This window comes from Aspergillus versicolor (genome assembly GCF_001890125.1).
Source record: "Aspergillus versicolor CBS 583.65 unplaced genomic scaffold ASPVEscaffold_10, whole genome shotgun sequence".
Lineage (NCBI taxonomy): Eukaryota > Fungi > Ascomycota > Eurotiomycetes > Eurotiales > Aspergillaceae > Aspergillus > Aspergillus versicolor.
In genome coordinates, this window is record NW_024467533.1 from 332,524 (window position 1) to 356,916 (window position 24,393).

The 24,393-nt window shown below is 51.7% G+C and overlaps 14 protein-coding genes and 1 non-coding gene across 15 annotated transcripts; 8 read left to right on the forward strand and 7 right to left on the reverse strand.

Moving 5' to 3' along the window:
- Nucleotides 1–652: 652 nt before the first annotated feature.
- ASPVEDRAFT_154138 (uncharacterized protein) lies at nucleotides 653–2,260 on the reverse strand (the record flags this gene model as incomplete). Its single annotated transcript, XM_040808395.1, has 2 exons — nucleotides 653–1,945; nucleotides 1,999–2,260. The coding sequence occupies 2 exons, from the start codon at nucleotides 2,258–2,260 to the stop codon at nucleotides 1,068–1,070; spliced, it is 1,140 nt and encodes a 379-aa protein (XP_040671802.1). The 3' UTR covers nucleotides 653–1,067.
- A 428-nt stretch (nucleotides 2,261–2,688) lies between these two features.
- On the reverse strand, nucleotides 2,689–4,440 carry ASPVEDRAFT_874742 (uncharacterized protein; the record flags this gene model as incomplete). Its single annotated transcript, XM_040818072.1, has 2 exons — nucleotides 2,689–3,838; nucleotides 3,891–4,440. 2 exons carry the CDS (start codon nucleotides 4,438–4,440, stop codon nucleotides 3,057–3,059), a joined length of 1,332 nt encoding a protein of 443 aa, XP_040671803.1. The 3' UTR covers nucleotides 2,689–3,056.
- Nucleotides 4,441–4,869: 429 nt separating this feature from the next.
- ASPVEDRAFT_175438 (OBAP family protein) lies at nucleotides 4,870–6,305 on the reverse strand. Its single transcript, XM_040808778.1, has 3 exons — nucleotides 5,943–6,305; nucleotides 5,410–5,865; nucleotides 4,870–5,360 (listed from the first exon to the last, which is right to left on the reverse strand). The coding sequence occupies exons 1-3, from the start codon at nucleotides 6,133–6,135 to the stop codon at nucleotides 5,185–5,187; spliced, it is 825 nt and encodes a 274-aa protein (XP_040671804.1). The 5' UTR covers nucleotides 6,136–6,305; the 3' UTR covers nucleotides 4,870–5,184.
- A 242-nt stretch (nucleotides 6,306–6,547) lies between these two features.
- Nucleotides 6,548–6,953, forward strand: ASPVEDRAFT_139464 (uncharacterized protein; the record flags this gene model as incomplete). The annotated part of the gene is made up of 3 exons (XM_040807580.1): nucleotides 6,548–6,647; nucleotides 6,694–6,838; nucleotides 6,890–6,953. The coding sequence occupies 3 exons, from the start codon at nucleotides 6,548–6,550 to the stop codon at nucleotides 6,951–6,953; spliced, it is 309 nt and encodes a 102-aa protein (XP_040671805.1).
- ASPVEDRAFT_45462 (uncharacterized protein) lies at nucleotides 6,940–7,879 on the reverse strand. The gene has a single exon (XM_040813291.1). It carries the CDS (start codon nucleotides 7,704–7,706, stop codon nucleotides 7,149–7,151), a length of 558 nt encoding a protein of 185 aa, XP_040671806.1. The 5' UTR covers nucleotides 7,707–7,879; the 3' UTR covers nucleotides 6,940–7,148.
- A 1,033-nt stretch (nucleotides 7,880–8,912) lies between these two features.
- mep20 (putative penicillolysin/deuterolysin metalloprotease) lies at nucleotides 8,913–10,020 on the forward strand (the record flags this gene model as incomplete). The annotated part of the gene is made up of 2 exons (XM_040807599.1): nucleotides 8,913–9,141; nucleotides 9,188–10,020. 2 exons carry the CDS (start codon nucleotides 8,913–8,915, stop codon nucleotides 10,018–10,020), a joined length of 1,062 nt encoding a protein of 353 aa, XP_040671807.1.
- Nucleotides 10,021–10,837: 817 nt separating this feature from the next.
- On the forward strand, nucleotides 10,838–12,089 carry ASPVEDRAFT_45465 (uncharacterized protein). Its single transcript, XM_040813292.1, has one exon. It carries the CDS (start codon nucleotides 11,012–11,014, stop codon nucleotides 11,693–11,695), a length of 684 nt encoding a protein of 227 aa, XP_040671808.1. The 5' UTR covers nucleotides 10,838–11,011; the 3' UTR covers nucleotides 11,696–12,089.
- On the reverse strand, nucleotides 12,020–13,585 carry ASPVEDRAFT_87371 (FAD-dependent monooxygenase; the record flags this gene model as incomplete). Its single annotated transcript, XM_040818050.1, has 3 exons — nucleotides 12,020–12,472; nucleotides 12,523–13,228; nucleotides 13,281–13,585. The coding sequence occupies 3 exons, from the start codon at nucleotides 13,583–13,585 to the stop codon at nucleotides 12,020–12,022; spliced, it is 1,464 nt and encodes a 487-aa protein (XP_040671809.1).
- Nucleotides 13,586–14,160: 575 nt separating this feature from the next.
- On the forward strand, nucleotides 14,161–16,425 carry ASPVEDRAFT_45466 (uncharacterized protein). The gene is made up of 2 exons (XM_040813293.1): nucleotides 14,161–15,266; nucleotides 15,316–16,425. Exons 1-2 carry the CDS (start codon nucleotides 14,256–14,258, stop codon nucleotides 16,270–16,272), a joined length of 1,968 nt encoding a protein of 655 aa, XP_040671810.1. The 5' UTR covers nucleotides 14,161–14,255; the 3' UTR covers nucleotides 16,273–16,425.
- A 499-nt stretch (nucleotides 16,426–16,924) lies between these two features.
- On the forward strand, nucleotides 16,925–18,574 carry ASPVEDRAFT_32381 (uncharacterized protein; the record flags this gene model as incomplete). The annotated part of the gene is made up of 4 exons (XM_040810601.1): nucleotides 16,925–16,992; nucleotides 17,016–17,098; nucleotides 17,291–17,531; nucleotides 17,638–18,574. The coding sequence occupies 4 exons, from the start codon at nucleotides 16,925–16,927 to the stop codon at nucleotides 18,572–18,574; spliced, it is 1,329 nt and encodes a 442-aa protein (XP_040671811.1).
- A 70-nt stretch (nucleotides 18,575–18,644) lies between these two features.
- ASPVEDRAFT_t120 lies at nucleotides 18,645–18,738 on the forward strand. Its single transcript has one exon. It is a non-coding gene; the product is annotated as a tRNA-Thr (tRNA).
- On the forward strand, nucleotides 18,699–20,446 carry ASPVEDRAFT_45467 (endonuclease/exonuclease/phosphatase family protein). The gene has a single exon (XM_040813294.1). The coding sequence runs from the start codon at nucleotides 19,134–19,136 to the stop codon at nucleotides 20,172–20,174; it is 1,041 nt and encodes a 346-aa protein (XP_040671812.1). The 5' UTR covers nucleotides 18,699–19,133; the 3' UTR covers nucleotides 20,175–20,446.
- A 304-nt stretch (nucleotides 20,447–20,750) lies between these two features.
- ASPVEDRAFT_310534 (aldo/keto reductase family protein) lies at nucleotides 20,751–22,101 on the forward strand. Its single transcript, XM_040810419.1, has one exon. It carries the CDS (start codon nucleotides 20,942–20,944, stop codon nucleotides 21,947–21,949), a length of 1,008 nt encoding a protein of 335 aa, XP_040671813.1. The 5' UTR covers nucleotides 20,751–20,941; the 3' UTR covers nucleotides 21,950–22,101.
- Nucleotides 21,574–23,247, reverse strand: ASPVEDRAFT_45469 (putative phosphatidylserine decarboxylase; the record flags this gene model as incomplete). The annotated part of the gene is made up of 5 exons (XM_040813295.1): nucleotides 21,574–22,253; nucleotides 22,297–22,855; nucleotides 22,912–23,047; nucleotides 23,099–23,140; nucleotides 23,185–23,247. 5 exons carry the CDS (start codon nucleotides 23,242–23,244, stop codon nucleotides 22,049–22,051), a joined length of 1,002 nt encoding a protein of 333 aa, XP_040671814.1. The 3' UTR covers nucleotides 21,574–22,048.
- Nucleotides 23,248–23,473: 226 nt separating this feature from the next.
- Nucleotides 23,474–24,114, reverse strand: ASPVEDRAFT_45473 (uncharacterized protein). The gene is made up of 2 exons (XM_040813296.1): nucleotides 23,897–24,114; nucleotides 23,474–23,826 (listed from the first exon to the last, which is right to left on the reverse strand). The coding sequence occupies exons 1-2, from the start codon at nucleotides 24,050–24,052 to the stop codon at nucleotides 23,581–23,583; spliced, it is 402 nt and encodes a 133-aa protein (XP_040671815.1). The 5' UTR covers nucleotides 24,053–24,114; the 3' UTR covers nucleotides 23,474–23,580.
- Between the last annotated feature and the right edge of the window lie 279 nt (nucleotides 24,115–24,393).

The following is a 24,393-nucleotide window of genomic DNA, read 5'->3' on the forward strand; positions in this document are numbered from 1 at the left end:
AGTCAGTGAACATTCTTTGTTAATGTCACTGTCGTGACACAATTGTATAGTGTAGTGACAGCAGTGATGAATGGTAGTTCATGTTGCAACATAAGACACCCCGGGGACTCCGAGGCCCAGCGTTGTCGCCTCCAAGCGTTCCGGTTCCAGTCCCAGCTGTTCCAACTGTGCCAACTTTTGAGCAATGCCGGAATCGGATAGGCATTACTCAGCGAATGGATAAATCCTCGCCAAGACGTCACACCCTGCCTGATATTTAAGGTTGCAGCACTTGTACATCTTTGTAAAGGAAAATAAGCGTATAACTGCAATTAGTTACTAGATACCGTTATTTCGTCATCTGACAGATATTACATTCAAGTCAGGCGATAATCGAACTGTCCAAAATTGGGCATCAAAAGTTGGAGTCCAGAGACTACTATATATATTTCATTCGGCCGACCATGTCCAGCGGTAGATGCAAGAATGAACTCATAATAGAAACGAAATTAGACAGGATCTATTGCACGTCGAGACCGCAGGATCCACCTGCCTGGACAGTGTGATATTGATCGGCGAGTCCATGAGTCCAAGACTCGCAGACCGTCCGATCGGCAGGTTCCCGCCATCTCCCGCCCTGTCCCGCGGCAGCTGGAGCCTCAATAGTGCACTATTAATATATTAATATAGTCTTCCGACCCCTCTGGGCGAGAAACATTAATAGAACACGCCCTACCAACTTGGAACTGGACCCGGGACCGGGAAACTCCAACGACATAACTAACCCCTTTCTCTGAATGGATGATGGTAGACTCCTTTTCTGCTATAAAAGCGGAGATATCTCTACTGGTTTATTTTAGGCCCTGGAAAGGGGTGACATAAGGGTTATATTATCCTATCTTGTCCGAAAGTAATCTAAAACAAACCAACCAAATCATGACATTACGCCGTACTAAAGAACTACAACCCGGAGAGAAGCAGGTGCAGTGACCACATTAGCCTCTCTATCACCCAGAAATAAACCAAACAGATCCGCATACCGCACAAACAACCTCCACCACCCAAGCAAAAGAAAAGAATCATCCTACCTAGCGTCGCAGTTGATTGAACAACCATTCCGGAAACCCAGGAGTCAGAGGAGTAAGCTCAATGACTTTATTATCAACTATAGTCTTGAACATATCAACGTCACAGCACTCGCAGTCCAAAGGCTGGTGCTGAATAACCTGATACGTCCGCCTCTTGGCCCTCACCCGCCCACGAAAGTACAAATCCCAATCAAGCGGTAGATCAGGAATACCGTTTGGAGTTATAGCGTGCATCGGGACGAAGAACGTCACCTGCCGCAGATTAGGGAGATACCCGGCGTGGAATATCGGGGCGAGCTGCCTCTTCATCATGTTCTCCAGCCCGGATATAGCCTTGCAGGCTCTGTGCAGGATGGTTAGGGTGATCAAGCTAGCTGGAAGGCTGCTATCGGCCAGGGGAGTGAGATTGACGTATATTGGCGGAGCATCCCGTGTCGGAACGCAAAAAGGCATGAATGTAAGTGAGAGCAGGGAGGTGAAGCGGCGGAATGTGATCGCGCGCGACTGGCTCGGTTTGAAGTTCCAGGGGTGGAAGACGATGATTTTGAGAGAGCCGGCTTGGGCGTGCATGGCTTCAATGTACTCGTGAGGACGGGGCGATGTGTACAGCGGATCGCCGACCTGGCGGGCGCCTCCGTATGTGAGGACGCGCAGGTTGCGAGGGACAGACAGGATCTTCTGCAAGGTTGCTGGGCTGAGATCACAGCAGTACAGAATGAGGCTTTTCAGGGGGGAGGTAAGTGTGATACGCTCTGTGAAGGAGTGGAAATTGCTCATTTGGGCGCCGATGATGGTTAGTTTTTGCAGGCTGGGATGGACGAAGATGCATTCGCGGCCTGCCATATCCCAGGGGTCTCCTTGGCCGAGACTCAAAGTGCCTGTATGGATTCTGTTAACTTATCTCCGATAGGGTTGAAGAGAAAATACGTACATTCCTGGAGCTTGCCGAGCGATGGTGACTGAAGCGACATCACATATAGCCTGCTGTGACGGATCACCAAGTCCTGTGGCACCCAGGAAAATTGGGTATACTGGCCCTTGATAATCAGCACGCGCAGGTTCTCCAACCGAGCAATTACCAGTTCGAGGTATTCGGCCTGCGAGGAATCAATCGTGTTATGGTCGTCAACTGTTAGGCTTTGGATGCGCAGGAGCAGTCGTGGGTAGCGAGAAACAGTGACTACAAAAGACATGAGCATTCCCGGTTTGACAGTGACTCTCAGGTATAGAACTGGCACTGCAAGTCTCCATAACAGCCTGCAGACACGGACAAGCTGAGCGAGTGCGTCCCTGTCCTGGTCGAGATGACGAATGACCTGCAGGAGCAATTCATTTGGAAGATGAAGGAGTGTTGTTCGTGGAGGCCTCTGTTGTTCTACACGGATTGGCTTTGGAACGAGCTGCTGTACAGGTATTGGCAACGACCCCATCGTGAGACTTAACTTGAACAGGAGCAGAGAGATATAGCAGGGAGGAACAGAAGTTATCACAGTTGTGGAATAACAGCGTCATCCCTGACTAACACAAACTTTACAGTGAAGTATAACTTAACTTGTTAGATAAGAAATTCACTATACTGTCTTAGCTGCATTTCTTTTTTCAAATAGCTTTATATATTGGGACGATCAAAAGATAATGTCTACTGGGTGGTGTTAAAGCTATCGAAATGCTTGTGTTGCCGCAATAACACACAACAGTTGTATATACTGGGATACGAAGTCAAGAACAGGACGGCAGCCCTTTAAGACACTCGCAAGAACATCTCCACAATTAGTGAGGCGCATCTACCTATTCGAAACTACATAGTAAAGGGATAATGCGTTGTGAAAATTCAATTCGAAATCTCTGATCTATCAAACCAAAACATCGGCCACCTCGAACGCAATGCTATAAACACTATAAAGACAACCATGGGATAGGTACAACTAACAAGATAGATGCTCCGATCTCTCTACAGCCGTCCACCGTGAATGTAAGCGTAGAATATTATTATGGTCGGTCAGCCCAGCAGCAATCAAGCGGGAACCGCCACGGGCCCTGCGGCTCGGCTCCAAGAAATGTAAGGTCACCACGGTAATCCCGAGGCACGCCCCAGTCGCCGGAGACAAACTTGCTATCCTCGATTATGACACAGCGAAGGCTAGGAAGGGGTTCAGTCACAGCAAACCTGTCCAAGTTGTTGAGAATCGACGTATGCGCTTCGAATCTAAAGGACACGCCCCAACACCAGAGTCTGAGTAGCCTCAGGTTAGCTGGAAGTGCGGGCTGTGGAAGAGCATTCTCTGAGAATAGAGGCGATAGACTACTAAGCCCTGGATTCATATCGAAGTGGCCGTAAAGAGTTCTAGGTCGGATTCGGAGACTTCGCAGTGAGGCAAGCGAGCGCAGGTCTATTGGTTCCCGTCTCTCGTCAAATAATATCGGTGGGCTGATATCGAGATATTCCAAGGAATCTGCCTGTTGCTTTATGGCGTTGACGTAAAGTTGGGTGTCATAGTCTAGGCGCTCTCGGGCCTGAGATCGAGGCGAGCCCCCGAACGTGAGGCGGCGAAGGGCTTTAGGGATAGCGAGGAGACCTTCCATCGTGCCAGAGCTAAGATCGCAGCAAACAAGCCCCAGCTCTTCCAGATGCGAGAAACGCAGGCGGGAATGCATGGGCCTGAACCCGGAGATGTTAGCTCCCATAATAGACAATTTCTTCAGCCGTGGATGGTATAAGAAGGGTTCTATTTCGCAGTACCAAATTCCTCGATTGCAAAGATCGAGCTCCACTAGAAAGAGCGAGTCAGTCTCATATGACAGAATGCATATCACTATACTTACATGTGTGCAGGCGGCGAAGAGCGTCTCCCTGGACTGCTCGCAGGATCAGGCTATTGAATGTCTGCAAGTTGTGCTGCAGATTCTCGAGATTCGAGGCCGAGGAAGGCATGGCCTGAGGAGCACCTATATATCCGCATCCCTTGATTATGAGCTTCTCTAGCCGATTCATGGCGTCGATTTTGGGAACAAAGTCTGTAAAGAGAGGGTTGTAGCCTGTGATTGCGAGTATGTCGATTGGTTGATATGTGCCAGCCATCGAAGCAGGAATAGGATGCACAGAAGCCCTGCCTTCAATGTGAGAGTGGATGGTCAGCTCCCTGACATACTGTGTAACTTGGGGAAGTTGACTCATCGCCGTTTCGTAGGACTCCCTGTCGTGGTTGTGGACTACTATTCTGCGATTCAGGATAGGACGGGCCGTGGCATGCAGGATTTGACAGGTCAGACAAACCGAAAGCAGGGCGCTTCGATCATGCTGCAAGTTCTCTAGGATAGCACTCCGTAATTCCGAAGGGAGTAGCAGCAGCCTTGAAGGTGTTGAAGTACTCATGCTGCTGATAAAAGATGCAACGTTTTGTAGACATAAAAAGAAAGCGATGGGAGGCAGGAATTAGAAGACATCTAAATACCAGCCGTCAGTGCCAATGTAATACTTCACAGTTTGATTTGAATGGATTCAAAGAAACCTTTCTTTTCTACCGGTTATTAGTGATACTGTGTACCTGACTGACTGAAGCCGTTCACGTTCACAAACTGATAGACATATCCAACTCTTTATATCCCGCTTTCCATTGTACTGTCCGACGACGTGTAAATATCCTATCCCTTTGTTTGGCAACACATAGCGGTTGTAATCCAAGGCTCAGTATGCTACTTAGCGTGTTTTTTTCTTCGAGTCATTGCTTTGACCGGTGCTAGAGTATGATGTCTAGTTTGAAGCGTTTGTGGGAGATTAAGCAAAGAAGCAACACTTGACAGTCTTCTCAGTTGTCACTGACGGGGTGGTTCATCCATATCAAATCTCGTCACTTTAATTATGTTGGTCTAATACAATGAGAGTAAGAATGGTTGTGGTCAGTAATCCGTATTATGTTGACCCTGAAGTACGCATCCAACTCATTTCTAGCATCTTACACCATGAGACCATACTACGGACCCCGTTCATCTAGTCAGCGATATAGTTGGGCAATATCCAAGCATGATCCTCATTTTTATAGTGCAATCACCACCAATTACATGTGCCGTCGCCAAGATTCCCAGGCGCAGTAGCTAGAGATGCCATGAGCAGCCCAATCTACCCAGGTATGGCCGAGAATGCCCTTATAGAGCTTCCACCCGGTTGTGCATGCTGGGCTGCATGCTGAGCCGCGCGCTGCTCGCCAATATTCGACGTAGCACCAGCAGCTGGCCTCGGTTTAGCTGACTCCTGCCCATGGCCCTGTCTATGGCCCTGCCACATACCATCCGCATCTACACCAAATTAGTATTACTATCAACTCACTGACCAGGGGCAACATACCAGGGTGTTTTTCAACAGGTTCAATGTCTCTCCTCTTTTCCTGCTTGATCATAGTATCCACTCCAAACGCCTCGTCCCGCTCCTCGACCAACTCAGCCAACCCACCGGGCGCCGCTCTCCTCACGCTCTCCTCGCTCGTGAAACTCCCCATAAGCTGCGGCGCACCCATTGGGACTCTATCGCCACGATCGACCTGCCAGAAATGGTACGTCTTGCCATAGACGGGCGCGAGGTCTCGCATTTCCGCCGTCTCTGCTGCCTCCCATACAGGGTTGGGGATTCCGCGCGGTGTCGGCATAATCAGCATGCCAGATTTCACTTCATACTCGTGCGTGTGCCACAGCTTTCGTTCTTCGGACGGCAGGGTCTCGAAAAGGCGCGGAGATACCATGTATTCGATGCCGATCAGTCGGGCGTTTTTCTCGGGGGAGTCGTAGATAAGACACTGCCGGAGGTCTGCATATTTCGCAATTCTCCATGTTACTCTTGGTTCATTTCATCAAGGATATTATTATAAGACAGGAAGAACGCACCCTCCGTCAAATGCGAACAGTAGTGGTTCGCCTCCACACAGCGCGTCGGATCAGAAGCATAGACATGGAAAGCATGCAGATGGGCGCAAATCTGCTTGACGGGCGTGAGAGTCTGCGTGGCCCCTGCCGCTGTTTCCAAGACTTGGGATCTGGCCGTGAGCGGGTCGCCGGGGAGTTTGTTTTCATGTGCCATTATTATTAGCGATTTATTACTATTTCGACCAGTGGGTGTCAATTCAAGTGGGTAAGTGGTTTTATTCAGAGTAGGGCTGGCTGAGCTGGGTTGGTTTTATGGAGCTGCCCAGTCCACAGGCGCAATACTGACGTAGAAGGGACTCTGACGGTAGCTTGTCCTTTGACCGCCATGGACGGTGGGGCTGGACTGTTCCATAATGATGATATTCGCAGGCTGCTGGGTTGTATACACCGCAGACTTGATGGATCTTGCCATTTGACGTCATGAGGGCAGTGACATCGCGATGATTTCATACGGCAATGCAGGACCTTATAAGATGTACCGTTCGCTCCAGGAACATCAATGCGGTACAATCACAAGAATACCAAGAGAAAACAGAATACAACCGAGAAAATCTCAATACAGCAAAATGGTGAACGACGCTGAAGCCCGCCGCATGGCCACCCGCGCCCAACAGGACCTCAACTCCTACCAGGCGAAGCAAGGACTTGGTCCTCAGAGCGACTCCGGTATGTAAACCCACTCACGATACCTGGCATGATCTGACAGTCCCAGCTGCCGAGTCCGGCGTCAACGAGATGGCCGAGCGCAAGTTCCAAGAGGCCGATGTACGGTACGGCGGCCGAGACGCCATCCCCTCAGGATCCGACCGGAAGCCGATTCCTGAAGACGAGGGGGGCATTAGAGACGACCGAGGACGGTCAGTATACATTATTCTATTCTGTTATGGATACGTGCTAATATTCTGCAGGCTTGCGCAGGCGCAACAGTTCGAAGGACGAGGCGGGCCCGAGGATAAAATCGAGCGGGAGTAAATGGGAATTTAATTCTGTACCATACTTTATGACCAAGTCATTTGATGCATGAAATAGGAAACAACTATCACAAGAACGTTATTGTTGCACCGCATATGAGTAGTGTAGAGTGTCGGAGTATATTTCGAAATCACATGGAGGAACAACAACAAAAGTATACAAGCCCTCGGTAACATCCTCCTGACCCGTTTAAGGTTATTCTGGGGTAACAGTGAATGGCACAGCCTCCGACCGAAATTCGCCTCGCTTGGCACCTGCCAGTTTCTCCAAGTCATCAGCGGGGACGTCTTGCAGGGGTTTCTCCCAGACGGCCTGCCACCAGCCCTTCGCTTGGACGGTATAATGATGTCCCTCGACAAGGGGAACGCGAGGAAGCATCACTTCCGCATCAACAGATCCACCAATAGGAATCTCTATAAAGTCCTCTCTCGGCGGAGGGAGCTTGCGGGTAAACTTGACCGTATCGATCGTCACAAGCTCGTCGGAGTCTGAGTCGCGGATCTCGAAGACACCAAGAATGTTCGCACGAGGATCAAGAGGCGAGCCCCAGTTCAGAACAGTAGCAGCTGACTCTGCATTATTAAGGACCGACAGCGGGATGGACACGGCTACCGGCGGGGTGAACGAGGCAGGGATAGACGGGGGCGCGAGCCGGACCTCGAGGGCCGGAGAGGAAGAGTCGGTCGACATGGTAGAAAAAAGGTAGAAGGCCGACAATGCGACGAGGAGAGGGAGGAGGCGAGTGGGAAACATGCCTTATCTTCAGCAGTTAGACTAGTGGGGATGTCCTTGACTGTTGCAAGTGAACCCCACCGGAGAGTCGAAACTCGAGACGCAGCCATATCTTTAAATTTGTTAATCTACCTGATCCGCGATGCGAGTGGGCTATCGGCAGCCTCCGACGAGCTCGCCATACCTATTGGGCATCAGATCATCCTCTGACACTCCTGTCCCCTGGTCAGTGGGGGGTTGCTATCGCCAGTTTCCGAGAAGATCTGCAGCTTTGCTGTTCCTCACAGGCTAAGAGAGCTGGCTGAGCCGGATCGTAGGGTCTGGCAAATCAGACGATCACTGCGGGGGATTTATGGCACTAAATGGCTGGCAAAGTCGCTTTGGCGGTCTTGGGTTGCATCTTTAAAAGTGCCCAGGCGCTATGCAGTGTTCGATATTAAATTGTCGGGGAAGGAGGACAATGAGACCACCAAGCATTGTGGCGGTCTGACTGAGGATTTCCCCTGGAAGCCACTGATTTTGTGTGAAGAATCCTCATACTGTCGCGGATCTGGACACAATGGGTTGGGGGAACGGAGGTTATGAGGTTGTATGGCAAATGGTTCCGTATAGACGTCGCCTGGTGGTTTGGTCCACGCATGATAAGCCAACATCTCGCCCACGCGCTAATAGTACTACCCCTCCATTGAGATTGTTCTAGTGTTTGCCAAGTGTGATTCTGCAGGCCGGGGGGTATTATCAAGAGCAGCAGTCCTATCAGATGCTCACGCTGCTGGGGTTGCCTTGGATAGTGCCTTCGAGAACCCCCACGAACACGCCTGCCGCAAGGGCAAGGGGATAACCAGCGGTTCTAGTCGTGAGGGATGCATGCATGGTGTGCACGGGTCGATTTGGCCAAGATATGGGCGACGACCCCAGGCGAGTCATGGTGGCTCACGCAGACATCGCTACTGGATCAGGCCCGAATAGCTTCGTTTCTCCCAAGAACGACAAGGGGTAATGCAATACCACCTTCTGTTTTGGTGTATATCGCCGAAGTCTGCAGAAGCACATTGATTACACGGAGAAACAGGTAATGTCGCCATCTGATCATGAATTTGAAGGCGGATAGTTTTGACAATGATAGCGTCGAACGGGATATAAAAGCCCTGTGCGACCCGGCACTCTCGTATCTGTTCTTCATCACCGGTATCTCTCTCATCTAAACCATCTGCCAACATTCTCACCATGCGGTTCATCACCCCAGTTGCCCTCCTGACCCTGCTGCAAGGCATCAACGCATCTCCAGTTGATGTCAAGCTTAACAGCCCTGGCCTGCAAGTCACCCTCTCCCAGGTAGACAACACTCGCATCAAGGCTGTTGTGCAGAACACTGGCAGCGAGGAGGTTACCTTTGTGCACCTGAACTTCTTCCAGGATGCCTCGCCTGTCAAGAAGGTGTCTCTCTTCCGCAATGGTTAGTCTCTCGGGCAGTAATCCTCGATATCTGCTAACAATACTAGACAACGAGGTCGAGTTCCAGGGTGTCAAGTACCGCATCAAGACCACCGACCTGTCTGAGGATGCCCTAACCTCGCTCGCCCCCGGTGCTACCATCGAGGACGTCTTCGACATCGCCTCGACCAGCGACCTATCCGAGGGCGGCTCCATCACCCTCCGCTCGCAGGGCTCCGTCCCCATCGTCAAGGACAAGCAAGTGTCCGGCGCACTCCCCTTCTCCTCCAACGAGCTCACCATCGACGTCGACGGGGCCAAAGCCGCCGAAGTGACCAACATCGGCAAGACGCTCGCCCGCCGCACCCAGATCAGCGGCTGCTCCGGCTCGCGTGGCACAGCCCTGCAAACCGCGCTGCGCAACACTGTCTCGCTCGCCAACGCCGCCGCATCGGCCGCTCGCAGCGGTGGCTCACGCTTCACGACCTTCTTCAAGTCCGACAGCAGCAGCACCCGCAACTCCGTGGCTGCCCGCTTCAGCGCCATCGCCTCTGAGGCCAGCTCGACCACCTCCGGCTCAACCCAGTACCTCTGCACCGACACATACGGGTACTGCAGCTCCAACGTCCTCGCCTGGACCCTGCCCGCTTACAACATCATTGCCAACTGCGACCTGTACTACAGCGACCTCCCTGCGCTGACTTCCTCCTGCTACGCCCAGGACCAGGCCACCACCACCCTGCACGAGTTCACCCATGCCCCTGCCGTCTACAGCCCAGGTACTGAGGACTATGCCTATGGCTACTCGGCTTCTGTTGCGCTGAGTGCGTCGCAGGCGCTGAACAATGCCGACTCGTATGCGCTGTTTGCTAACGGTATGCCAACCTTGGTTGATGTCTAACCTCCTTTTAAGTGCGGCCTTGCTAACGTATTATAGCTGTCAACCTCGGCTGTTAGGTACATGGGATTATTGAAGATGATGATGTTGCTGTGAGGGATGAAAAAAGGTTGTAGGTAGCAGGTACTAGGCAGATAGGTAGATGAGTAACTGATTTCTTCAATCGTCTATGCCAGTAGCATAAAAACTTAGCATACAGGGCATCGCGCCTCTTCTTCAGGCCGAATCCCCTGTCAAGATATCCACATACTTGGCATCTGGACCCACCACCCCTGTCCGAGGGACGAACACCCAAAGTTGGTTCCGATCATTGGCGGTGCTTCCTCGGGCATATGAAGATTCTTCCACGGCAACTTGATGCAGTAGCAGTAACTCTAAAAGGCGACCCCAGTGAGGAATCCTATCTCTATCAAAGACCACCATCTGCCAGCCGAGGATAAGAGAGCGAAAGAGTCTAAATCTCCCACAAGCCAAGGGACCCACGGGAGGCAAAGACTTCGCAGTTCTTGAATTGGATCCTTGGAACTGGGGTCATTAATATTTCGCCGCCCACTATACGTCCCAACTCCTGATCGCCACTCGCAAGCCTGAAGCCGACACGTTGAAGAATTACATTGATTTGCAGCAGATCAGCAGAAAGAAACTGAGTAGATTTTAGCCTCGCTATCTTATCTTACAAAATGCTACATGCCGAACGCATACCTGCAGCGTCGTGATGTAACCAGTCCCCGCAGCAACAACCCAGCCCTCCTCTGCGTAGATCTGCGGGCCGATGACGCAGGTTTCCACAACCGCATCGCGATCCTTATAAGGCTGAGCCCAGGAACTCCCCGCATAATTAGGTACAGAGATTTAATTTTCCCTTTCTCTCTCGTTTCCTATTACCACTTTATTTTCTCCAAAAAAAAACTTCAATTGGAATACTCCACGCTCTCTTCTACGAAACACCCACGTTTGCGTTTACATTTACACTACATCTCATCTATATTGCAACATGGGCGGCTGTTTCTCTTCAAATCAAGGCATGGGCGGTGGTGGCCTCGGACCGCGCCCACACCAAGGCGGCGGCGGGTTAAGCAACGTGGTGGGCAACGCCCTGAATGGCGGAGGTGGTGGTGGAGGTAGATACGGGGGAGGAGGTCATGGGGGCGGGTTAGGCGGCGTGGTAGGGAACGTGCTGAACAGCGGAGGTGGTGGACATCATGGCGGTGGACATCATGGTGGTGGAGGAGGTGGTGGTTTAGGCGGCGTGGTAGGGAATGTGCTGAATAGTGGTGGTGGCGGACACCATGGAGGTGGAGGAATGGGTGGTGGTGGTGGTGGTGGTTTAGGGGGCGTGGTAGGTAGTGTCCTAGGCGGAGGTGGCTCCGGCGGACATCATGGCGGAGGGGGTGGTTATGGGGGTAGCCATGGAGGTGGTGGCTTTGGAGGGCACCAAGGAGGCCATTATGGAGGAGGTGGTGGCCTTGGGGGCATGGGTGGTGGAGGAGGATACGGAGGCAATGGCGGAGGCTTTGGTGGAATGGGTGGTGGTTCTGGAGGAGGCTTCTCTGGACCTGGTGGTGGCGGATTCGGTGGCAGTGGAGGGAACTATGGAGGGAACTATGGAGGGTCTGGGGGTGGTGGATATGGGGGATCTGGTGGTGGCTTCGGAGGCCCAGGGGGTGGTCGATGGTAATCATTTCACGAAGGCCGACTTCAATCACCAGATATCATTCCTGACATGACTCTACGATATTGTCCCGGTAGCCAGTGGACTGGTCTCAACCCTCCTCCCTCTTATCTGCCGATTTCGCATACAACTTCGCCTACATACCCCGAGCTGCCGCATATTGTCTGGAGGATACGAATGTTCAACCGAGACAGTATAGAACATTATTCTGGATGGCCCTGAGTATATATTAGTAGATCAGATACAGGGGTCCCTTTTAGAGTTTAATTTTGGAGTGGGATATACTATAGATTCTACAAAAGTTGCTTGCTGTGCAATGTTCTATATGCACTACCGTAACCAGAACGAACAAAACGCACCAATCCCCAAGACCATCCCAAGAGCAGTATTCCCAACCACCCTCCACATACGCCAGCCCCTCGCCCGCTCCTCGGCAGCCCTCTTGTCCCGATCCGGGCGCGGCAGGTAGTCCAGCATAACCGCCATCCCATGCTCCCTCAGGAAAACACCATACTGGACCCAAGGTTCCATGACATAGGGTAGAATATAGCGGGCCACGTACCACAGGAAGCTCGAATCCAGAAGGTGGACTCGCGTCGTGTGGTATGAGATTAGACAAAGCTGCTTGATCCTGCTTTGTAGGGGTTTTGGATATAGGGTCAGCGCCTCGTGGATGGCTGTGGTTGTTGCATTGCCCGAGGACTTCATCCCATACAGAGCGTTGGCGAGAGCAGCTGCCGACTCGATACACAGATTCGCGCCCTGTGCAAGATTAGGCGTGAACTGCAACTTGTTAGTACTGTCGTCCCGTCAAAACACTTGATACAACGAACCTTGAATACAGTGTCACCGATACAAGTAATGCGTCCGGAAGACCAGGTATCAAAGAGTCCCTCTTGCAAGTGCGTTGCCGACACCCACGGACTCACTCTCCACAGGGCCCCCAAAGTAATGTCGCTGGAATCAGCACCGCCATCCCACGCCTTCCACTCCGCATACTCTTCCAGCGTAGCCCTGATTTCCTCCTGCGAGAGTTTCTCCGGGAGATCCGGATACACACGAGTCCGATCCATCTTGAATGCCACAAACCAATTCACCGAACCGTCTGAATTCGCGATTAAAGTAAGGAGTACGCCCTTGTCGCACCGCATGTGCATGTCGCCCGGCTGGATCATCTCCGTCAGCCTTGACTCGGCCGCCGGCGTGGCTCCCAGGATCGTGTAGTAGTCCACCGTCATTGCCCCTTTCTCCGTCCGTACCTGGTTCCCCTTTCCTCTAGGGGTCTGTTGGAGCCCAGCTATACGCCACATGTGCTCGCGCACGACCCCATGAACCCCGTCCGCGCCTACGACAATATCGCCCGTATATACCTCGCCAGAGTCAGTTGTAACACACAACGGCCCATCTGGCTCAGACGCCACTCGCGGGGCTATGTCCACAACCTTAGCGCCGAGCCGAATCCTTGACATATCCTCTAGCGAGGTATAGAGCGCATGGAGGAGGTCCCTTCGGCGGAGTAATGTAAGTGGGTAGCCGAGCCTGCAAAAGTCATCAACCCTTGAGCATGGAGCCCCAGCTGCACTGCACTTACTTCGGCCCAAACAACCCAAACGTCTCCTTTCGATAGACATACCCGTCCGGAAGCGCAGTGACCAGCCCGCGCAAGTCGCTCCTACACTCCTCAAGAAGGTCAAATACACCTAGTTGGTCGAGCACGCGGCAGCCCGCTGGAAGCAGCGCCAGGGTTCCGCCGAGGTTCGTTAGGATATCGCTGTGCTTTTCTAGCAGCACGTAGTCGATTCCGGCTTTCTCCAGGCAGCGCGCGAGCGTGAGGCCTGTTATGGCGCCGCCGATGATGATTACTCGGGGCGAGGGGGGTGGTGTGCTCTGTTCCATGGATGGGCGGATGGATGGGAATGTGCTTTTTTTTTTGTTTTTTCTTTCTTTCTTTGAGGGGGGTTTGATGAGAAGAAGAATGGATTTAAGCTGCGCCCCCTGGTGCAGCTCTAGTTGTGCTGGGCCTCTGATAGGCCGGCTCGTAAGTGATCGTTGTTATGGGGGTCTGCGCCTCATCGGGGATCCCCCAGTCCCCATTTCATTCGCAGACAAATGCTCATCACTGATTAAAACGGGCACATTATTATCAAGATTGAAACTTAATCTGCTGCGAGGGTGAGTAACATAGAGTACCCAGCCCTAGTATCTACATACGTATGGCTCTCACAACTCCCCCAATACTCATTCGAGAAAGCATCAACCGCCTCCATCCTATTGCCAAACCTACTAAGCGTGAAGCACAACTCGCTATAGTAGCTCGCTTCAGGCCAGTTAATTCCAGTAATCCCAGTCAAGGTGTGAGGCATAAGATGAGATTATGGCATATCCAGTCTAGCCTTGTTGGGACTTCTGCCTCAGGCCGCACCCAATTAATAATCAGCTTGTTTCTCACGTCGAGCTCCAACTCGTTGCGAGTTCTGCTTTTTTTATCCAGAAATCTAGTCTATGACGACTACTGGCACGTTTTATCCAATACCCGCAATACTAACTGTAGTGCCTGTGGGCTGAGATGCCTCCAGCGCAGGAAAGCGATGGCAGCGTCAACGGTGGGTCAACGACTGTCGCCCGCAAACGCCAGCGAGACGACGCCGAAGAGGTCTCGACTCCTCCTTGTGCACAGTGTCGGTCCCGTAAAGTGCGCTGTGACCGTCAACAGCCCAGTTGCTCGAACTGTCGCAGAGCCGGCGTCCCCTGCGAGTACTCCAACTCGTCCACGGCATACAATGTCAAGGAGCTGTTTGACGCATTTTCATCGGTGACTTCGCGCCTGGATCGCATGGAAGAGACGTTGGCAGGAATTGCAGATTATATCAAGTCCATTGCTCGTACACCTGCGGGGCTGCAGTCGCCCCCAACTACCAATGGCTTCAATTCTCACGCACAGGATTCGGGGGACGTTGCACCACCAGTCGAGAGCACACCAGCGTTTGTCGTGCCCCTCGAGGACGACGGGCGAGTTCCAGGTGAACCAGCCTCGATTGCCTTGTTAAAATCGCTCCATCGCCGTTTAAAATCCGCAGTCGAGGGGCAACCTAGCGAGTCGATGACGCTGTGGGCAGTGGCGGCGAAAGATCCCGCGGTGAAGCGCGTCCTCCAGCGCCAGCTAGACCTGTTCCCATTCAACGGTGGCTGCCTCGCCTTCCCTACGAGCAGCGACAGTCAGCCCATGCAGGCGCCGCCTCGGTATAGCTTGGAGGAGTGTCTCCAGTCTTCGTTCACAGAACTCCATGTGTTTGCGCCCATATTCCAGAAGCAATATCTTGAAGACGCAGTTGCGTTTTACTATGATTCACCACCTTGCCAGCAGTCGCAGGCCCAGGTGCTCATGATCAACAATATCTACCTACTCGCCATTACTCTTGAAGCTCGGGCCTGCAGGGCGCGTCGGACTGAGTCGGAGAGCAGGTATTATAATCTGGAGCTGGCCTACGCCCTCCTTGGGAATTGTGACAGAGCGTTGCGGGATCTGGGGGCCTTTAATGAGCCCACGGTAGAGAATGTCCGGGCCCTCCTCAGTCTGGTACTAATCTCCCCCTTATGATTTGTTCTATACTAACCTACCTGAGCAGGCCTTTGTGTGCCAGGAATATTACTCTGTTCCTGTACAGATTCGTGTTTTTCAGCTGGCTGCTCGCCTCGCGCGCGCCGTCGGCCTACAGAAATGGCACGCATCGAACAACGGGTCGTGGGATAATGCGTCGGCAGACGAGAGCCTTTTTTGGCTCCTATATACCATGGACAAACAACAGGCCTTTCAAGGTGGCCAGGCCGGGGAACTCTACCTCCACGACTGCACCCTGCCGCTGTACCCCTGTGGAACAGGCACGCCGACAATAGAGCAACTCCACGGAGCCTTCACCAGTCTTTCCACTATTTGGGAGGACATTTATTCATCGCTGTACTCCGTACGCTCATCAACACTCGATGACTTCACCCGAAACGCGCATGTCGGCCGTTTACATTCCGTACTCTCCGTCTGGAAGGAAGCCTACGAGCCCCTGTTCACCAGCTGGACTCTCCCCGACGTATCAAATCTCAAGCCCATCCAGACCGAGCTCCAATACGCTTTTTTCACAACTAAGCTCCTAATCCAACGCTGCAACACTTGTCTGCCCCCATCCGTACGCTATCGCGAATTCGCCGAGCCCGCCCTCACACTTCTCACCACCAACTTTAACACCCTCTCCCCATCCGAATGCACAACCCTAGGCCGGATCTTCCGCAACTACCCCCTCGTCGCATTCCTTGACTTCTTCCTGTATACGATTCTCTCGGACCGGGCAGGCCTCGCCGAGAACGCCCAACTCCTGCACGCTGTGACGCGGCTCCTCGAACCAATCCGTGATGCGGACTTTCCCGAGTCTTTCTATAATAAGATCTACTCGGGGTTTACCTGGTGCACCAACCAACTGGATATCTTGCTGCAGGCTTGTACTCAGCGTGCTTCGATAACCGGTGGGATTTGTCCTGAGCTTGATGCGATGGCGGGTTCTTTGTCCGAGCTGGCTCCCGGGTTGGGCGTTTAGATTATGTATCGCGGCAGGCCATGATATTATAATGAATTATACTACGCTTCGTGGCTTTAGATGGGTAGATAATATACCTACTGGTAAATTTGATTTTCATTCAAGGTAGACACTCCTTGTTTCAATACATATTGTCACACAGCTGGACTCAACATTTCAAGCCTGATGATATACTTCCCCAATCACAGACTCCTCGACTTGGAATCCACTGCCTGGATAAAATGCTCAACAGTCCCTCGATATCGAATTCCCATGCGCAGCATTAGGGACCTAAACTTGGTCGCAGACTGTATAAAACAGTGGTAAATTTAGAAACATTGGTGAGGAATGACGTTGTGCCTTCGTATACGTGGACAAAGACCAAGAAATGCCGACGGCAGTATTATCCGACAGCTATGAAAGAAGAGATTCAAATGGTGTTTCAACTAATTTTTTACTATTAAATCAAGCGCCTTCATACGCACAACAATAATTTGTCTTGTCAGATCCTATGTGTCAACATCGTTTCACCCATAAAGGGAGGCCCTCATTGTCCAGGGTTTCATCGGTATATATCGACAGAACAGACGTAGATACTACCCTAATAACTACTACTACTTTTGCATTTCTACTGCCTAATATTCATTCTTTTCACCTCACATATCTTAAGAACATGCCCAAGAGAAAGAGAAATACCGAATCTTGCAGGCCGAACAAGAAACAGAACACATCTTCATTAGGGTTAGATGCTCATATTCGTACAGATCCATTCACCCTTCTTCCCTGGGATTGCGCCAGCATTGTCCTGCAGCATCTGGATATCCGGGACCTAGCTTGTTGCGAACAGGTAAGCGGAGGCTGGAGGAGATTTGTACAGCACTGGATGGTCGTTTCTGGTCACCAATACTGTTTGCCAGATAGGTGGAGGCCAGACATTTCAAATCAAATAATCTACGAGGACGCGCTTGCTGCTGTTAAGAGATCAGGCACGTTGACGAGCACATGAAACCCTCAACTAGCATCCACTGACTGGGTCCAGTTGTCGAATACGCCGCATTCAGAAAACTCGCATCTGGAAGCGCATCTTGCGGTCGTAGATACCAAACCAGCGACACAGGGGTCTTCGATACGAGTGGCAATTTCACAGTCTGGCATACGGGCGACACCATCTTCTACCAGAAATTGGGATTCCGCCAAGACGGATCTCTGTATACAGTCCAAAAGCTGCCTTTGAGGATTACTGGGGATAACCTCCGCTATTTGGCCGTGAATCAAGACGGGTATCTATATCTCCAGATATGCCGTCCGAATAACCATCCTGTGAGGCCGGAGGTGTTTAGGTATTCGGCCCCGTCCTTGAAATATATCGATCACTAACGAGAGCAGGGATTATGCCTTCTCATTGGAAACAGGAGAGAGACTGTGGAAGCGACGGGCATCGCCCGACGCCAGCTTATTTGCGCTTGGAAGAAGGAGGGTTTACCTTGTTGGTACTGGCCCCCAGAACCGCCATTTAACAGCGCATGATATAAAATCTGGCAGGTTGCTGTACGAGGTTCCATTCCCGTACTCGGTACGCAGGTCCAAACCGCCCATACCTGTCCAGCTAGGAGGGGACGAGGTTATAATCCACACCGACGCTGTTTCATCCGAAAGAAGTCTTTCTGCTGTCGACTATGTCCATGTTATCAATGGGGCGGACGGCCAGGTTATTCAAACGATTCCAACGCGCATTTGGTGTCACGGTTCGCAGATAATACCACGACCTGACGAACAAGGTGGTTTCGCCATCCTGAGCCACCATCGCACCAGACACTGGTATGTCAAAATACAAAAGTTCTCTCAGGACGCAGAAACCAGGGCCTTTCGAAGCAACAGCACAGAGGTCCTAGACTTGGGTAAGTATCCCGATCAGATCAGACAAATCGGCATCGAGCCTTATAGACATCTGGCCGTGAGTCTGGAAGGGCGCCGTGTGTTACCACGGATAAGAACGATACAGGAAGCCCACAGTCCGAGTATGGATGCGCATAGTTTGCCAGCTGATGCCGCGAGCAAAATCGATAAATGGCTCTGTTTAGGGCCGGGGCAAGAAGTGACTCTTCCCCCGAAGTATAAGCACCATAGAGCTCGTCGGCTGTTCATCCCAGGACCCTTGGACTATGACCCAGATAGCTGCAGGCTGAACTTTGCGGGCTGGGACAGATTTGTCCTGTTTACCGAACCAAGACAGTTCTACTGTTTGTTTGATTTCAGGTTCAGAGCCCCCAGCAATATGCCGTCAAACGTGACCCCTCATCCTACGACACTAGAGTTGCGCTAGACCATGAAATCATATTTTGATATCTAGATTACTGGTAATGTCAAAAAGCGACTGCGAAGCCCTAATGCACGCCCTTATAGATCAGTGGTAGATCGTTGCACTTGTATCCACAAAAATGGAAAAAGTCCATGCAAAGGTCCGTCGTTCAATCCGGCGTGGGGGCATTCCTTTTTCCACGCCAACTACGTGAATTCAGCTGTATTTCCTTTTTGCCAGGCACGACTAGAAAACAATAGTCCCTCATGCAAAGAAACGGATCTGGATACAGGTGATAATAAGCCCAACCACCACCCAAATACAACCCTAAGAGATACCTATCCAGTGCGGCAAGGGGGCTGGAGCTTGGCAGTGACACTGTCTAAGAAAGGAATAAGACTGACTGACAACAGTGTTGAAAGGAAGAAAGCGTCAGATCGACAAGTTGGCCAAGTAATCTCTTCTGGTCTGTTGGCCTGGGTAACCTGTCAGCAATAAATGGACCCCGCACCCCGCGGTTCAGCTTATGCTCCAACCTCGGACATCTCTCCTTCCTCCATCTCTACATACTCCAGGCATCACCATGGAGGCCCTTATGGTACAGGCCATCAAGGACAGCGCCGCCTTGAAAAAGACATCGGTGCCCTGGAATCTCGACGAGCCTTGCCCACAGACCTACTACGACTATGATCCTGCCGCATCCACGTGGGTGTCGCAGTCCCCCGTCCAGAGCACCAAAGACACCACACCCATATCAACAATAGCCCTCTATACTTGGAACATCGACTTCATGCTCCCCTTCGCCGCCGCCCGCATGAGACCAGCGCTCGCCCACCTAGAACACCTAACGCGCTCCCTCCCACCAACCACCGCCCCCATCATCTTCCTCCAGGAATGCACCCCATCCGACCTCACCACCATCGCCGCAACCCCCTGGGTTCAATCCCGCTTCCACCTCATCGACATCGACCCCTCAAGCTGGGCCACAACGCAGTACGGGACCACCACGCTGATCGACGCCCGTCTCCCTATCTCTTCCGCCTTCCGCGTACACTATTCCAAAACACGGATGGACCGGGACGCCCTCTTCGTCGACGTCGGCGTCTCTGCCAGTAGACCAAATGCCGGGGATGAAAAAGAAAAACTGACTCTCCGCCTCTGCAACACTCATCTCGAATCCATGGCATTCGACCCGCCCTTCCGCCCGTCGCAGGTAAGTCTCTTCACGGAATACATGCGTCACGACGGAATCCACGCCGCGTTAGCAGCGGGGGACTTCAACGCTATCCAGCCATTCGACCGGACCTTGCACAGGGAGAATAGCCTCAAGGACGCGTTCCTGGAGCTCGGCGGGCAGGAGGATACAGAGGAGGGGTATACATGGGGCCAGCAGGCGGCGACGAGCCAGCGGGAGCGGTTTGGGTGTTCGCGGATGGACAAGGTTTATTTCTGTGGGGGAGTGAACGTGCGCCGGTTTGAGAGGTTTGGGGCGGAGATATTGGCGGAGGGAGAGGAGGAGCGGAGGGGGATTGTGGAGTTGGGGTTTGAGAGGCCTTGGGTTACGGATCATTTGGGGGTTGTGGCTGAGGTGGAGGTTTTGGTTGGGAATAGAGGGCTGCTTTAGGCTGCTTGGACTAGAAACTTTCTACGTAGTAGTAAAACATAGATTCGGAAGAAATCCACCTTGGAGATGCCAATGTCGGCTTGATCGACTTCAGTGCTGGATCCTACATGCTTGCATCATGAAAATGGATGTCTTCCCAGAGCCCTGACCGAGAGTATTGTATAGCTTTCTTACCGAACCCTGACATGCAGTGAACGGCAATGCATCAGCTGCGTAGAATTCTATCTATGGATATTGCATTACCAATGAAAGCGTCCACATGACATTGAACCAATACAGACACTGGGCAAGCATCATTATTAAGCTTCCCATCCCTATCCTTAGGTCGTCGCAGCTCGCAAAAAGTTGCCCATGGCACAGAAACAGCCAGTCGACAGCCAATCACGCAGCAGATATGCATCGCCCGAACAGGAAGTGGGGCCGCGGTGCCCCGGAGAAGCTCGAGCCGGGGGAGAATCCCGGACAGCGCAGATTCCGGACCGTCGGGAGGCGGATGAGCATCGAATGAGCGCAAAGTGGAGCCACCGCTTCTACTTCCAGTAACTCTGGCGGTGTTTAGTGCTATCTCCGCGTGAATTTCTAAGCACTTAACATGAAGCATCGTCAGGAAGGACGTGGAATTGATTTGCAATTCTCAAGAACAGAGACAGACATGGCTATAAATACCAGGAAGCGGTCTTCATCCAATCAACCAATTCAGCAAACATCACATCTGCATCTTTACACTTTCATCCCAAGTTTATCAGCAAAACTTCAAAATCCACACCATGTCTACCGTTGAATTGTCTTTTGGCGGCGGCACCTTCATGTCGGAGGAGTCGTTTGGCTCTGTCGAGAAGATGAGGGAGGGCCTCTCCATCCTCCAAGCAGAAGGCATCAAATACATCGACACCGCAACCCTCTACGGCGAGAGCGAAAGGTTCCTCGGCGATCTAGGCGCTTCAAAAACACACACTATCGACACCAAGTACCCCGGAGGGTTCGCGGGGCCATCAAGCAAAGAAAAGATCCTCGCCACCGCCAACGAGAGTCTCAAGAAACTCCAAACGAACCAGGTCGACGTCTACTACCTGCACTCGCCCGACCGCCAAATCCCCTTCGAGGTCCAAGTCGACGCCATAAACACCCTCTACGAAGAAGGCAAGATCAGACGCTTCGGAATCTCCAACTTCCTCGCCCCAGAAGTCGAAGAGCTCATACGAATCGCCAAGGAGAAGAACTGGATCGCGCCGTCCGTCTACCAGGGGAACTACTCTGCCGTGGCACGACGCGCTGAAACAGAACTCCTCCCCGTCCTGCGCAAGCACGGGATTGAGTTCTACGCGTACTCGCCTATCGCAGGCGGGTTTCTGACCAAGAGCGTGGAGCAGATCACCAAGGGTGCGGAGGGCCGTTGGGACCCGTCGTCCAGCGTTGGGGCTTTGTACCACGAGCTGTATAACAAGCCGACGATGTTTGAGGGGTTGAAGCTCTGGGAGGAGATTTCCAAGCAGACGGGCATTCCCAAGGTGGAGCTGGCGTACCGGTGGGTTATCCATAACTCGGCGTTGAAGGGGGAGCATGGCGATAGGGTTATCTTTGGGGCGCGCAATGTGGAGCAGTTGAGGGAGACTATTGGGCTTGCGAAGAAGGGGCCTCTGAGTCCGGATGTGGTGCAGCTGATTGAGGAGGTTTGGAGGCTTGTTGAGGCCGATGCGCCGTTGGATAACTATAACGATGGTCTGCTGAAGATCCAGGAGAAAGGGGTTCAGTTTGAAGTCCCGAAAAAGGTGTAATAGGCCATCTCTTGGTATAATTATGAAGAATATATAAGGGGAATGAACTGTTGCAATACACACGTACAAAGGTAACGGTATATGTACGGCATATAATAACTACGCTTTTACAGCACGACCAAGGCTCATACCGACTTCGACATCCACCGCAACAGCATGCTTACTCGGCCAGATCAAGTCCTCGTCAAAGCAAATTCTGTTCCTCTGGAAAGCAACAACGATGCTCGAGCCACCAAACTGGAATATCCCCAGCTCGTCCCCCTTTGTAATCTTAGCTCCGGGGTTCTGCCATTTCTCGTGGATCCTACATAGTCAGCACTTGTTCTCGACCCTCGTTACAGACATACTCAACAGTCCCAACCTGACTCGCTCCAATCGCCACAAATAACACATCCCCAAACTCTTCCGTCTCTATCACCACGTAGTCCCGCGCATTCCTCGTCAGAATATCTACTCCGCTCCGCAGGGCCAACGGGTCAACCTCGTAATAATCCCCAGGCATGCTGCGATATAACTTGATTTTCCCCGTGACAGGGCTATGATAGCGATGATAATCCTGCGGCGACAACCTAAAGCTCGCAACAGGTCCGTCCTTAAACTGCGGGCCCAGTTTCCTATCCATAACAAGATTCGTTATTGAAAAGTCCTCGCCTTTTATCCAGATCTTCTTGCTCTCGGCGATTTCATCATAGACCACGACCCGGGAGTCCGCAACCACAACGGCAGATTTGGGGTCACTATGCTCGTGTATCGACCGTGTGCCCGGTTTATGGTGGCGGATGAAGAAGTCCTCGAATGTTCTGTACGCGCTTGGGTCAGAAGGTTCAAAATCATCCATGTTTATGTGGAAGAACGAGATGAATTCTCGGATGCGTTTTGCTGAGCCGGGGGTTGCTTCTTTCTCCCCTGTTATACTCTGTCAGGCATGTCTTAATCGCACAATTACTAGGAAGTGGATATACCCTCTTTAATCGCGCTGTTGTGCATATACAGCCTCATCGCATGCGTTGTGTCCAGCCATGTCGTTAGCGGGTTGAACAACAGGAGCAGCTTGAGTTTCTTCCACAGAGGCTGCTGCTCGCGCATATATTTCCCTGTCTGGATTGATATTAGAATCATTCATATAGTCACGTTTAGATAGCGACATACCTTGCGGTTGATCGTGGGCCAGCCGACCTCGCGGTTTTGGATCTGCCAATTAGCATGGTTTGGTGGAAGAATGGATAGTTACGTACCAGCTTGACCCAGGTCAGAAGATAGTCCGCCGCAGCATGTATAATTCCAAGTATTCCCATTATGTCTTGTTTGATGATAAGTTGTTGAGTCTTCGTGTGGACTTCGAATGTCGAGTCCATCTTATTGTGATGTCACTATTACATGAACACTATATCAAGTTTATCGGTTTAATTTCCACCAAAATACAGGAGAATAGAGTTAATATCAAATGAATATAATTAACTGAATACAATTCGAAACTAACACCTGAATATTTGGATATTTACACGTTTTACCACACCCATAACTACAATCATTTTGTCACCCGCGGCAAGGAACCTCTACTCATTCCCCATAACACTATCCCAGCTAAATCAGCATAGCTCCCAAATAGAAGACAGCATAAAAACAAAGACCTACCTCTTAAAAGCCCCCTTTGCCGTCTCCCACCCAGGCAATGTATCCGATCCACCAGGTTTATGATATGCGAAACCCGCACCGGCATTCGACCCAGCGCCGGGCACCCCACCCGCCTCCTCAAGATCATGCCGATAGCTCGCTTCGCCAGTGGCCTTTTGCTCTGAAATTGAAGACATTCCACCCGAGGTGCTAGAAACCTTTACGGGATTGGATTCGCTGGGGGAGCTAGAGAGCTGATTGCCCTGTATAGCTATTAGCACGGTCGTTCTACAGGAACATAATAAAAGAGGCAAATTGGTAGTGCAGACATACAGAATCCATTCCGCCCTTTATAAACCCGCTATCGCCCCAGCCGCTTCCTCCGCCGGCGTTGTTGGCTGGGGTGGGAAAGGCGCTTGCGCCGCCGCGGGTGGATGTTGTTGGCTGGTTGCCCGTGGGGGTTGCGCCGTGGCCTTGTGTATGAGACATTTTGTAGTGTCTGTATGCAGTATATCAGTTGATTTATGATGACGGTAACGATGTTATGCGAGCTAGGCTCGTGGGTTTGTTTGCGGAGGATATCGTCTATATAGATGGCCGTTGGGGGATGAAGTCATAATACGGTCAATCGCCACGACACCGCAAGGAGGGCCAGGCCCATATCCAAGCTACAGGCGGGACCTTTTAATTGGTGGGAACATAATTTAGTTTTACTCATGGCCGTTTGTTTGGTTTAATGTGAGATCTCCGTGCTATTTATTCCAAGTCTTAGTCTCACCTGAATTGACCATACTAAGGCGTCTCAAAAGTAAATAAACCATCGGCCACCA

Coding starts and splice junctions, on each gene's coding strand:
- ASPVEDRAFT_45462 (XM_040813291.1), bottom strand. CDS start 7,706: ATGTTTCCCACTCGCCTCCTCCCTCTCCTCGTCGCATTGTCGGCCTTC.
- ASPVEDRAFT_45465 (XM_040813292.1), top strand. CDS start 11,012: ATGGGCGGCTGTTTCTCTTCAAATCAAGGCATGGGCGGTGGTGGCCTC.
- ASPVEDRAFT_310534 (XM_040810419.1), top strand. CDS start 20,942: ATGTCTACCGTTGAATTGTCTTTTGGCGGCGGCACCTTCATGTCGGAG.
- ASPVEDRAFT_175438 (XM_040808778.1), bottom strand. CDS start 6,135: ATGGCACATGAAAACAAACTCCCCGGCGACCCGCTCACGGCCAGATCC. Junction 5,866..5,942: donor CTGTTCGCATTTGACGGAGG/GTGCGTTCTTCC, acceptor CGAAATATGCAG/ACCTCCGGCAGTGTCTTATC. Junction 5,361..5,409: donor ACCTGTTGAAAAACACCCTG/GTATGTTGCCCC, acceptor AATTTGGTGTAG/ATGCGGATGGTATGTGGCAG.
- ASPVEDRAFT_45466 (XM_040813293.1), top strand. CDS start 14,256: ATGCCTCCAGCGCAGGAAAGCGATGGCAGCGTCAACGGTGGGTCAACG. Junction 15,267..15,315: donor TCCGGGCCCTCCTCAGTCTG/GTACTAATCTCC, acceptor CTACCTGAGCAG/GCCTTTGTGTGCCAGGAATA.
- ASPVEDRAFT_45467 (XM_040813294.1), top strand. CDS start 19,134: ATGGAGGCCCTTATGGTACAGGCCATCAAGGACAGCGCCGCCTTGAAA.
- ASPVEDRAFT_45473 (XM_040813296.1), bottom strand. CDS start 24,052: ATGTCTCATACACAAGGCCACGGCGCAACCCCCACGGGCAACCAGCCA. Junction 23,827..23,896: donor TAAAGGGCGGAATGGATTCT/GTATGTCTGCAC, acceptor ATAGCTATACAG/GGCAATCAGCTCTCTAGCTC.